This window comes from Lolium rigidum, chromosome 6 (genome assembly GCF_022539505.1).
Source record: "Lolium rigidum isolate FL_2022 chromosome 6, APGP_CSIRO_Lrig_0.1, whole genome shotgun sequence".
NCBI classification, from domain to species: Eukaryota; Viridiplantae; Streptophyta; class Magnoliopsida; order Poales; family Poaceae; genus Lolium; species Lolium rigidum.
The window spans coordinates 272,872,834-272,885,925 of NC_061513.1; the positions used below are offsets into that span (position 1 = coordinate 272,872,834).

Genomic DNA, 13,092 nt, shown 5'->3' on the forward strand with positions numbered 1-13,092 from the left:
ACGCCGCCGCATCATCTAGTGCTTGGTCGCCGCCTCGTGTGGTCTCCAATCAGCAACAATAACATGACTGCAAGGCCCGATGCGAGGGGGAAGCCGGAGAAGAAGGGATTAGATGTTCGACGGGTTGATTTGTGGCGGCGCCCTGCTGCTAGGGTTAAGGTGGACTCCAGGATAATGAGGATCAGCAGTTGGGATGGGGATACATAGGGTGGGGACGGGTTATACCCAGCCTTTGGCGTGGGGACGTGGGGGAGGTGAAACGTAGATACACATGTCATCACCGTTGCAATCTATGTGTTGTTGTAGGCCTGGTCGTGTTGTAGTGTCTCTCTCTCTCCCTCCCTCTCTCTCTCCAAATATTAAAATCACCTCTGCCCATGATAGTACTCTCTCTCCCTCCCTCCACCCCTCCATGAAAGCTTCAGTGGGTGTTGCGGCAAGAATTGGGCGAATATCTACGGCATGGATCATGGTCCTTCCTTCTAGGCTACGATGCCGGTAAGTGCACATTCAAGTTTTTAAATTTTGTTATAATTAATCGGTGCATCGGTTTTTTTTGTTCCTTGATGTTTTTGAGAAATTTGAGGATTACTCAACCTTACCCACACATGTTTTTATGTTCTTTTTTTTGTTTCAAGTTCAGCGTTGAAAGAGTACCATAGCACATAGTAGACTTGGCCTCACTCGCAGAACATGGCGACTCGACCATCGCCTGACAAGGTCCATTGTTTTTATAAGAGTAAGCCACCGGCCTTGTCCTCTTTCCACCAAGGGGATTGAGCCATTTCCATTCTTTTACTTTAATTGTTGTATTTTACTTTTTGCAATCAATCTCTGCAGTTTACTTAATTTTTTAGTACATAAATAACTAGAATTATAACACACTAGGTTGAGGGAAAAAATAACTTTACATTCTTTCTCACGCTGTTTGATAATCTATACTTCCATATTGACGTGTGCTACAACTATCCCCGCTCTTGGGGGTTATGAGGAACTTTTCTGGCGTACTTGCCAGGGAGCATAGTACTACTGATTTTATTCTTGTTTGCGCTACACTTTAGTTTTACTTCTATTTTGTTATAAATCTTGCAGTCACTCAATCTTGGGGAGGTTTACCACTTTAACTTGCTTGGTTACAAGTTTTTCGTTAGTTTTACGCAAGTACTTTTAGTTATCTCATCTTCTTTATTGATGTGTATTTAGTTACTACTTTAGTTTACTTTAAATTTTTATTTTAGTTTTACCATATAATAAAGCCCAATACAAATTTGAAAACATAAAATACTATTAACAAAATTGCTATGGAGAGGCATCCTAGAACCTCTATGGCCCAAACATGTACTCCTAAGGATCGTGAATCTCAAGAAGAGATTTTTTTTGAAAGATTGTTGAAACTCTTGCGCAATATGGCAAAAAGCTTTCATGAAATTCATGATATAAAATGTTGCTCTAAAGGTTTTTGTAATCACTTAAAGTTTCAATGTGGAGTTAACTTAGAACTCCAATTGTATACTATCATAGGAGTAATTATGCTCATCTAGGAATGTGACATGCGGAGTAATTTGTTACATTTATGGGAGCCTATGAGTTAGAGACTTTTATTTATGAAAAGTATGAAACTTTTTCTTTCTAGGGAACTAAAAAATTAAGTTATTTTATCCTCGATCATTGCATCAATCTTTTTATGATAATACTTATTTATTAACTATGCTAAAAGAACCATTTCTATTATAGAAAACACTAAAATTTTACAAAGGGAGAAGATAAAACCTAAGCAAAGAATTAAAATCAATGAGAAAAATGTACTACGCGGTAAGGGATGCAAGCCCCCACTCAGATTGGCAGTGGCACTGATGAAACCGAACAAACTTTTTTGGATGTTCTACTAATTTATGATTTTTTGTCTAATAATCTTGTCTACGGGAAGATGAATCTAATAATGTTGGCAGACATTATCTTTATTGCTATACACACAATGACGTGTGATTTATTATACATCTTGGATTATATATACTACTAGCAAATATATCTAGGGCTAGTATTTAATACATGGAACATGTCCCCCCTAAGGTCGGGGTTGCTTCATAGGTAACATTTTCCAATGCGAATGGAACTGGCCTACACGACCGGTTTAAACAAGGTGTCTTCTTTTATTTTTCTTATTCTTGCTAAATATGATAGCATGATTTTCTATACTGCACCCTCGTTACTTATGCAACGTCCGCGTAGAAGTCCTGAACCGTGATCCGGGCCGCAACCGGAATCCTAACGGCCTTTCGGTCACTGCGCCAAGTAATGCTACCAAACGTGTAGTCCCCTTGTATCTTCCACGCAGGCGACAACTTCACCTTGAACGTTCGCTCTTTGTTCACTGCATCGAACACGAGAACTGGCGGCACAACCTCCATCTTCACACCGACCGGACTTTGGACAATGACGTGGTACACAGACTTGATCTCTCCGACGTTCGTCACCGTTCTTGACACGGTGACCGGGCGCCTCAGATCTGGAACAGCGAGTGATGGCAGGTTCAGGTGATACGCGGGCAGCACCGTGGCGTTGCAGCTCACGTTCGTCCTCCTCAGGATGGTGCACTGGAAGAATTTGGTGTAGTCACGTGGATTGATGTCGTAGACCAGTCCTGGATCAGCCGCTCCAAGAGGGTTGATGTTCCCGCCGCCGTAGTCGAATGGGTCGGCGGTCTTGCGAGGAAGTCCCTCCGCCAGTATTGGCATGCCGTGCTCGTCGGTGACATGAGCTTTATCACCATATAGAACAAGAAAACAATATCGGTGAGGATCATCACTTCATCAGCCAGCTGCTACCTAGGGATTGAATGTTCTCTGGAGTAGTGAGATCGGCTGCAGCCCGCTTACCAGAGGTGACGATGGCTGATTTTATTGCAGCGGGAGACCAGTGTGGGTGCAGGGCTTTCAGCACCGCGACGACGCCGGATACGTGCGGTGCCGCCATCGAAGTCCCCCACATGAATACAAAGGAATCTCCCTTTGCTGCCAAGATGCTGGCTCCAGGTGCAGCTATGTCAGGCTGTTTGTCAAGGAAGCAAGATCGAAAACAACAGTGTGAGATCACATGATACAACGACGCCTGGCGCTCGATCATGGAGGATTGCTAGTGCAACATTTCAGTACCTTGATGATATCAGGGTAATCAGGAGATGGGCCTCTGGATGAGAACGATGCTACCTTTGGCGCTAGTATCTCTTTCCCTGTGACGGTGCGCGTTGGCTCAATCTTTGCCACGGCAGAGCTGCATACAAAACAAAACAAAAAAGATGTTATCTCCAGTGATCACACAAGGATATGCTTGATAATTGACTGTATGTACCTGGTGGTGCTCATGTATTTCTTAATCTTCTTCCCGGTGTCAAGGTCCACGACAACGCAAGCAATACCTTGGCAAAGTGATGTCGTTTCTAAAATGTCGGTCGTATATTGAGCGAAAATTAGACCAGATCCCCGACCATCCAGGACGTTTTGGACAGCGTTTTGGAAAACGGGCCCTGGGATGAGGGCGAATGGATCCTTTGGCGACGGAAGGCAGAGCAGGATTTTTCCTTGCACTTCCGTGTCATTAGTAAGTGCAGCCAAGGTACACCTAAACACAGAAAGCAGCAGAGAAAAGTGATCTTTAGCTAGAAACTCAACACATAGCTTTGTTGCTGTCCAAAATAGCTCGTTTTACTTACGGGATTCCACCTGTAAGACCTTTGAAACTGCTGCTCATGGACGAGTTCTCGTAATAGAGAGACTGTCCCTGCAAAACGAGACAAGCAGAGCTTGCTTACATTTGCGAATTTTCTTATCAAACGGCTGTATATGAAAAATATATACCACTATGTGTTGCTTGTTCCCCAGCGTGATCTCCGTGGGGAACGACCGATCAACCTTGCTCGCTGCAACGGTGATGGCCCATGGTGAAGTGTTCACGATGGTCTGCGGCCTTGGACCGTCGTTGCCGCCCGCATACACAACGGTGATCCCCTTCTGAACCGCATGCAGAGCGCCGAACGAGTTCTCCTCCAGGAGAACTAGAGAAAGTGAAAGCACATCCACTTGGTCATGGATCGCATCGTCAATGGCGGCGAGCAGAGTTGCTGTGTTCCCAGAGCCATCAGCCCAGAGGGCCTTGTACACTGCGATGCGAGCGCGTGGTGCGCCTCCCCGTGCAACTCCCTCGGCAAGGCCATGGAAGCTTGCCCCCTCCACGGCCGACCCCGCCGCGGTAGACGCACAGTGCGTACCGTGTCCAACGTGGTCACGGGGCGAGAGTGAGTCCACCTTGAGAAGGTCATCTGAAACTCCTGGGTTGTAGAACCTTGCGCCTATAATCTTGCGGCTGCAATTGTTGATGCCCCAGTCTGGACTGTTGAGTAACATATTGTATAGATATAGGTCCCCGTGTTTTCTCAGGGTTGTACCTGTAATTGTACATGTGTCCGCCTATATATATACGAGCAGCCGGCCCTATTGGTGCTGTGCAATCTCCAATACCCTTCTCTACATGGTATCGGAGACCCTTCGGGTCCTGACCTAGCCGCCGCCCCTCCTCCTCCTTAGGGCGCCGCCGGCCTGCCCAACCCTAGCCGCCGCCTCCTCCTCTAGGGCGCCGCCGGCCCTCCCCACCACCACCGCTTCCGCCATCCACCCTAGCCGCCGCCCCCTCCTCTCTAGGGCGCCGCCGGCCCTCCCCACTTCCAACCCTAGCCGCCGCCCTTCTCATCTAGGGCGCCGCCGGTCCTCCCACGCTTCCGCCATGGCGCGTTTCGACTCCTCCTCCGGCTCCGGCAGCAGCAACCCCTTCGCCGGCCCCTCCGTCGCCGTCATCCGCGACATCCCCATCGTCGAGCGCGTGCCGCTGAAGCTCTCCACCACCGCTGCCAACTTCTTCCCGTGGAAGACGTACTTTGGGCTGCTCTTCCGCGAGTATGATCTCCTTGATCACGTCGACGGCACCATCGACCTCCTCGCCATGCCGCACGACCCCGAGTGGCTCGCCATCGACGCCACCATCATCCGCTGGTTCTGCAGACCGTCTCCAACGACATCTTCCGCGCTTGTCGTCCGCGACGGCGACTCCGCCCACACGGTGCGGGATAAGATCACCGGCCTCTTCACGCGACAACAAAATCCAGCGGGTCACCTTCCTCCAACAGGAGTTCTTCGGCACCCACCGAACGACCCGTCTCTCGACGACTACGCCCTCAAGCTGAAGAGCCTCTCCGATGAGCTCCGTGACTTGGAGTTCCCGATCGATGACAAGATCATGCTCTCCACCACAGTCGGCGGGTCTCGGCGAGGATCTCAGCAACGCCGCCTCCAACCTCACGCTCCTCGCCACGCCCACCTACGAGCGAGGCCGTGGCGTACATGCGCCTCGAGGAGCGCCGCCTCAAGCACCTCCCGGGCTCGGGCGGCCCGCACCGCCTTCGCCGCCGGCTTCTCCCGCGGCGCCCGGACTCCCGCGCCCCGCGCCCCTGCGCCTCGCCCCGGGTCCGCCGCCGGGTTTCCCCGCCGCCGCCCCGCCGCCCGGTCGGACCGGCCCACGGACCGGGCCCGGCCGGCGCCCCGGCCGGCCGGACCGGTCCCCGGACCGGCCGGCCGGCTCCTCTCGGTGGTGGCCGCCGTGGCCGTCGTCGCCGTGGCGGTGGCAGCGGTGGCGGCAGCGGCGGCGCCAATGCCGCCGCCCCCGCGCCTCGTCCCCCGCGAGTACACCGCCCCTCCGCCATGGAGCTGCCGGTCACAACCCGTGGACCGGGGTTGTTCACGCCTACTCCATGCCCGTGCCGCGCGCCCCTACCCGGGCATTATGGGGCCGCGTCCGGCCCTCCCACCGGGCGTTCTACGCGGCGCCCCAGCCTGCCCCGGCCTACGCCGCCCCTCGGGTGCGACCCCGTGGGATCCCGCGCTCACGACCGCCCTCCGAGCGCCCCCTCTGCTGGGGCGTATGGTGGCGGTGGCGATTGGTTCATGGACACCGGCGCTTCCGCGCATATGGCGGCGCATCCCGGTAACCTCTCCTTTTCCACACCCGCTTCCACTTCTTCTCGCATCATCGTTGGCAACGGTCATGCTCTTCCTATTACTCACCACTGGTTACTGTCTCTTTTCCTTCCACCTCCACTCCCCTCTCTCTCCATAATGTTCTCGTTTCTCCCGACTTGATCAAAAACCTTGTTTCGTTAAATCTTTACGTCGTGATAACCACGTGATTCGTGGAATTTGACGCTTTTGGTTTCTCTGTCAAGGATGGTCGTACCGGATGCTCCTCCACCGATGTGACAGCCCCGGCGATCTCTACCCCGTTGGCGCGGCCTCCACCACCACCGGCCGTCCACTCGCCCTCTCCGCCGGTGTCGACCTTTGGCACGCCCGTCTTGGCCATCCTAGCTCCGCCACTCTGCGTCAAATAATGCAAGGATTCTCCTTTACTTGTAATAAAACGGATGCCCACTCTTGTGAAGCATGTCGTCTAGGCAAACATGTTCGCCTTCCGTTTAGTTCGTCCTCCACGGTCGCATCTTTTCCCTTTCAACTCATTCATAGTGATGTATGGACCTCGCCGGTTCCGAGTAACTGCTGGTTATAATTATTATCTTGTGATTCTTGATGATTACTCGCATTTTGTATGGACTTTTCCACTTCGCCGTAAGTCAGATGTTGCCACCACCCTCACCGCCTTCTTCGCGTTCGTCTCCACTCAGTTTGGTCGCCCCATTCACGCTTTCCAGACCGACAACGGCAAGGAGTTCGACAACATCACCATTCGCTCACTTCTCGCCACCCACGGCACCATCTTCCGCCTCACGTGTCCATACACTTCTTCCCAGAATGGCCGTGCCGAACGGATGCTTCGTACCCTCAACGACTGCGTCCGCACCCTTCTGTTCCATGCCTCCATGCCCCCGCGATTCTGGCCGGATGCCCTTGCCACGGCGACTCTCCTCGTCAACATCCGCCCGTGTCGTGTGCGTTGGTCCTACACGCCGCATCATCTCCTTTACGGTGCGCCGCCCACCTATGATGACCTCCGCATCTTCGGCTGCCGGTGTTTTCCTAACGCTGCTGCCACCGCCGCGCATAAGCTTGCGCCGCGCTCCCTCCCTTGTGTGTTTCTCGGCTACCCCGCCAACACCAAGGGTTACCGCTGTTACGACCCGGTCTCTCATCGTGTCATCACTTCCCGGCACGTGTACTTTGACGAGTTGGTTTTTCCGTTTCAGCGGGGACTCATGGCGACACCTCCGACGACGCTCCCGGCGCCCGGCTGGCCCTCCTGCGGCCGCGCGCCGGCGACCGACCGAGGTGGCCCCCCGGCGCCGGCCCCGCCTGGTCCCTCGGCGTCCCCGGCGCCCGCTCGGCCCTCCTGCGGCCGCGCGCCGGCACGCGACCGCGGTGGCCTCCCGCCTGGACCCTCGGCGTCCGCACCGCCCGCGGCGCCCTCGTCGCCCCGTCGCCGGCGGCGCCCTCGCCCGCGGCGCCCCGTCGCCGCCCGGCGGCGCCCTCGCCCGCGGCGCCCCGTCGCTCGCGGCGCCCTCGCCCGCGGCGCCCCCGTCGCCTGCGGCGCCCTCGCCCGCGGCGCCCCGTCGCTGCGCGGCGCCCTCGCCCGCGGCGCCATCGCCCGCGACGTCCGGCGTCCCCGGTGCCCCGTCGCCCGCGGCGGCCGCCTCTTCGCCGTCCGCCTCGCCACCCGTCGCTGCGGTTCCCCGAGCCCATGCTCACCCGCGCCGCGCGCGGGCGTGCGGCGGCCGTCTACACGCTACCCCGCCGACCGGTATGTCTGCGCGGCTTCTCCGTCTACTGCGTGCGCCGCCACCGGGCCAGCGGCAGCAGCATATTGCCGCACGACGGCGGCGTCCCCTCCACCGGCCGACCCGGCCAGCGCCCGGTCGGACGGGACCGTCGCCGGCACGTGCGGTCATCGGGCCGGCCAGGCCGGCTCTCCCGCGGCTCGGCGACCGCTCCTCCGCCGGTGCCCACCTCGGCTCGCGCTGCCTTGCGCGACCCGCATTGGCGTGCCGCCATGCGAGGAGGAGTACGACGCGCTTCGGCGCAATAGGACCTGGGAGCTCGTTCCCCGGCCCCCTCGCGCCAACGTCATCTCCGGCAAATGGGTCTTCAAGCACAAGCTCGGCTCCGACGGTACTCTCGAGCGCTACAAGGCGCGCTGGGTGGTGCGCGGCTTTCGGCAGCGCGGCTGGCGTCGACTTCACGGATACGTTTGCCCCGGTTGTCAAACCGGGCACGATCCGCACGGTGCTTGCACCTCGCCGCGTCTCGTGCGTGGCCCGTGCATCGGATGGACGTCTCCAACGCCTTCCTTCATGGCCATCTGCAGGAACGGGTGTACTTGTCAGCAACCCACCGGCTTCGTCGACCCCGCGCGCCCCGATGACGTGTGCTTGCTCTCTCGGTCCCTGTATGGACTGAAGCAGGCGCCCCGCGCCTGGTACCAGCGCATCGCCGGCTTCCTGCATCAGCTGGGCTTCCGCTCCACGCGTTCCGATGCGTCCCTGTTTGTCTACCGGACCGGCAACGACATGGCATACCTGCGCTGCATCGTCGACGACATCATTGCGACGGCCTCCACCGCTGGTCTCCTTCGACAGCTCACCGACCGCCTTCGCGGCGCGAGTTCGCGTTGAAGGATCTTGGCCCGCTTCACTACTTCCTCGGCATCGAGGTTGTCCGGCGTGCGGACGGATTCTTCCTCCATCGGCGGAAGTATGCTCACGAGCTTCTCGAGCGTGCGCGGGATGCTTAGCTGCAACCCTGCGCCTACTCCTGTCGACACGAAGGCCAAGCTTTCCGCCGGTGATGGGTCGGCCGGCGTCCGACGCGCCGTTCTATCGCTCCATCGTCGGTGCCCTTCGGTACCTGACAGCGACGCGCGCCGGAGCTCCGGTGCGCCGTGCGGCGAGGTGTGCTTGCATATGCATGCTCCTCGGGATGCTCATTGGGCCGCGGTGAAGCGGATTCTCCGCTACGTCTGCGGTACCATGGGCTACGGCTTGACATTGCATGCTTCGCCCTCGACGTCGGCCGACCTTGTCGCCTACTCGACGCGGACCGGGCGGGTTGCCCGGATGCGCGCCGCTCCACCAGCGGCTCACTGTGTCTACCTCGGCTCGTCGCTTGTTTCTTGGTCCTCCAAGAGGCAGCCCACCGTGTCCCGCTCCGAGTGCTGAGGCCGAGTACCGCGCCGTGGCCAACGCTGTGGCTGAGTGCACATGGCTCCGTCGGCTTCTGTCCGAGCTATCTTGTCCTGTTGACAAGGCTACGGTGGTTTTCTGCGACAACGTGTCGGCTGTCTACCTCTCCGCCAACCCCGTTCATCATCGGCGCACCAAGCACATCGAGCTGGATATCCACTTTGTTCGTGAGCAAGTTGCCCTCGGTCGCGTTCGAGTTCTTCACGTACACGACGTCTCGGCAATTTGCCGATATCATGACGAAGGGACTGCCATCCACGACTTTTCACTGAGTTTCGCTCCAGTCTGTGTGTCGGTGCCGACCCTTCGACTGCGGGGGGTGTTGAGTAACATATTGTATAGATATAGGTCCCCGTGTTTTCTCAGGGTTGTACCTGTAATTGTACATGTGTCCGCCTATATATATACGAGCAGCCGGCCCTATTGGTGCTGTGCAATCTCCAATACCCTTCTCTACATGGACCAACTTGGCACTTTCCTTTCCACCTTGATGGTACGGGACCGTACCCTTCATCGTTGAAGCTTCTCGACTCTGGCCAGATCCCTGATATGTACAAGAAATAAATAGCCCCAAATAGAAATATTTAGACTTCCTTGGTCAATTTATAAACATATTTTGTTAGTCAACTTATGGCTGTGTGCATCGATTGATGCAGAGGCCGGGGCAGCGCTCCCATATCGAAATTTTTTTTGTTAGTCAACTGCTCACAATGCTAACTGAATACTAACCAGTGTCAACCACCCCGATGATTACATCCTCTCCGTAGTTGCTTCCGTGGAGTAGTCCAGTGGCGGGCATCTGGTAGTTGAGACCAAGAAAGTCCCAGCTCCGCGTGGTGGCCGTTCTCTGCCGTTTGCTCTGTTCGACGCTGATGACCTCCGGAAACTCTGCATATACGTACATACATATGATAATAGCTCGAGAAAGTTATGGAAGAAAAACCTGGGAGGTTCAGATTAGATGATGCATGGCAATTGGCAACGAGTGCTGACCTGCAAGTTGCTTGGCTTGCTCTGGGGTGAGCATCGCGGCGAAGCCTGAGAAACCGTGTTTGTAGTTATACACCACAGAGGCCGATGATTTTTCCTTACTGAAATCAAAATCAATCCATATGTGTATGTATGCGTATTAGTTAGTTTTCTTGCTAGCTAGACAGAGGGAGACAAATGCAAATAGTTTCGCAATTGAAAAAAATTACACGTACCTTCCAAGGAGAGTGGCGAGCATATCATGGTGTGAAGAGACGACGTCGTCAGGGTGTCCATGCTTCACGTCACCTAGGTAAACTATGTATAGCTGGAGACGCGTGCGTGCAGAGGAGTGTTAGTTAGCTAGCTAGAAGCACCACCGTTTAGTTAACTAAACCACTGAAACACAGTTGCTTACCTTACGAGACTCGCCGTGTACTCTGCACAATATCATGCAAAGGCAAAGCAGTAGCGCCGTAGCAGCACGCGAGCGGGAGGAAGAAGAGAATCCCATCGTTTATTGCACCTATTGGGTGTGAGTGGCGATGTGGTTCTCATTGCTGTTATGCAGGGCTGGTATTTATAGGCGATTCCGCGGTAATACTATTCCGCCTCATGCGACTGCCGTGCCTTCCACCGTGAAGACTGGGCGCGTATGGTAGAAATAGCGAAGGCAATCTTTTTTAGATATACTGAAGATAATGTATATGTGCAGAACCATCCAATATCCATATTGTGTCCTTCATTAAACTTGGCTAAATTTGAATAAATTTTAATTAAGACAAGAAAAATAAGCCTTGTATTTGCAGTAGTATACCGCCACACATAAACATCCAAGGAACATCTTCTAAAGATTGATGTTCGGAAGCTTTAGTTAAGATCATCATAGTTGTCCCATTGTTGATGAAAGCACTACAGTTAGGAGTGGCCAAAGACAAACTCCAAAATACAGTGACCATAAATAAATGACACATCATTTACAACAAACCAAAGCCAATTCATTTCCGAGGGGCAAAAGATGATTCACCAACTACTGAGGGAAGGCAGTCTTCTATTTTTATCTTTTTCATTAACAAAAATCTATTGAGGAATTTCTAAAAAGAGACTCATGTACAAAAATCTATTGAGGAATTTCTAGAGACTGATGTCACATCATATTGGCGAGGTGTCGATTTTGTGGACTTTTATTTGATGAAAAATTGTGCTGAATTAGTCCAGTTTAAAGTGCAGTCGTTTAGTTCATATTGCATACCAAAATTTCCTAATTTGACAATTTGTTCTCTGGTTGAAAGGTATGGAACTTTTAAAGATTAAATTTTTATTTCCCTTTTTTGCGAAAAAACTACCGCCATATAGTGGAGTAGTCTGGACAATTGTTGTCACAAATTGACAACTTAATAATCATCAACAGAAGTACCAAACCCCGCATACAGCTTATGACTCTACTTATCTCAGACCCAAGCTGCAAGCACAAATAAAATAACAAACCCAATGGTTATAGCGAATCCAGACTCACGTGTCCAAGGCACACGGCAAACATATACTACATCCATTTTGTGTCTTTTTCTAAGGTTATGCATATCGGAGAAAAATGATTCGAAGTCTCTTAAATGGAGTAGTCTGGACAACTGGTGTCACAAATTGCATATAATTATAAATATAAATTCACTCTGTATTAAATATATCCTCAATTGGTTTCTAATATTTCAAGATTTCTAAGATCAGGTGCATACTCACCAAGCCCAAACGAACGGGGCAAGCAATTGCTGGTACGCCCTCCGTATTCACACTACGGGAGAGCAGCAGTCTGCCGACGGCCGCCAGCCGTCGGCACAGCAAGGAAGACCGTCGGCACAGGCTGTGCTGACGGTGACCCCGTCGGCATAGTGTCGTTGGCATAGTTCTGGTCGGGGACTACCCGATCACCGTCGGCACAGACTGGCCGTCGACATAGATTGTTGTGCCGACGGTTTTACCGTCGGCATAGTATTTCAAAAAATATAAATTTATTTTTGAAAAATATCCAAATTATGTTTTTTTGAATTTTTTAAATTTTTTTCCAATTTTCTTCTTATTCTTTTTTACTTGTTAATCTTTCACAATCACACTTAGTACACCTAATCTTATGTCAAATTACACTTGTAGTCAAACTTTCCAGTTGGTCACCCATTCTCACACTACTTCCGCCCTAGCACGCTTAACTTCTTGGTTTTCTTCGGATGAGCTTCCATGAAAGAAATGACACCTTGTTGTTAATACTACCATATCAATCATATTAACCTTTTGACCGTGATGGCACATCTCTAGATTTTGAATTCTAAACAATTACTTAAGTAAACAACAATGAATATATATAAATAATAATAATATAGAATTTGAAAAACAATTAAATAATTTTATTTTTTGTCTTTTTATTTAATATGGAATAATTAATATCAGTAAATGCGAATTTGGCAAATAATATGTCTAAATTGATCAGAAAAATGAGAGGAATACAAATATGGCATCCATATCATATTTTGAACCTACAAAGTTAATTTCCCAAAAATCATGAGCATTAGATCAAGTACCTCTAGTTTAAATCTGATTGACTTTATCGGAAATAAGGTGGGAAATGGCCTCGGCATGACATAATTTACCGAAATGAGGTCATATTTGGCACGTGTATGGGCCCTAGGATGGGAAGCAAGACCCCGGGTGCGGAATTCTAATCCAACCCACGAGCGACCATCTTTTCATTTTTAGCGTGCTCAAACGGCTTTTATTTGTGAAGAAGCTACATGGGGCGCATTTTAGTATGACGTGAAACCTCCGTATGATGATAGTAGACCACCTACGCACCACCTATCATATGACATGTGCACGCGTTAGCTTTTTGGGAACCCATGCGG

At 52.3% G+C, this 13,092-nt stretch overlaps 1 protein-coding gene across 1 annotated transcript; it reads right to left on the reverse strand.

The window, feature by feature from the left end:
* Nucleotides 1–2,210: 2,210 nt before the first annotated feature.
* On the reverse strand, nt 2,211–10,676 carry LOC124667674 (subtilisin-like protease SBT3.8). The gene is made up of 11 exons (XM_047204935.1): nt 10,620–10,676; nt 10,438–10,529; nt 10,226–10,323; nt 9,962–10,120; nt 9,690–9,776; nt 3,855–4,381; nt 3,710–3,777; nt 3,349–3,618; nt 3,153–3,270; nt 2,877–3,048; nt 2,211–2,758 (listed from the first exon to the last, which is right to left on the reverse strand). Exons 1-11 carry the CDS (start codon nt 10,653–10,655, stop codon nt 2,211–2,213), a joined length of 2,175 nt encoding a protein of 724 aa, XP_047060891.1. The 5' UTR covers nt 10,656–10,676.
* Between the last annotated feature and the right edge of the window lie 2,416 nt (nt 10,677–13,092).

Excerpts from the sequence above, each read along its gene's own strand:
- LOC124667674 (XM_047204935.1), bottom strand. The coding sequence starts at position 10,655 with ATGATATTGTGCAGAGTACACGGCGAGTCTCGTAAG. Across the intron at positions 9,777-9,961 it reads CATCGGGGTGGTTGACACTG|GGATCTGGCCAGAGTCGAGA; the intron begins GTTAGTATTCAG and ends TGTACATATCAG. Across the intron at positions 4,382-9,689 it reads AAAGTGCCAAGTTGGTCCAT|ACTGGGGCATCAACAATTGC; the intron begins GTAGAGAAGGGT and ends TCAACAGTCCAG.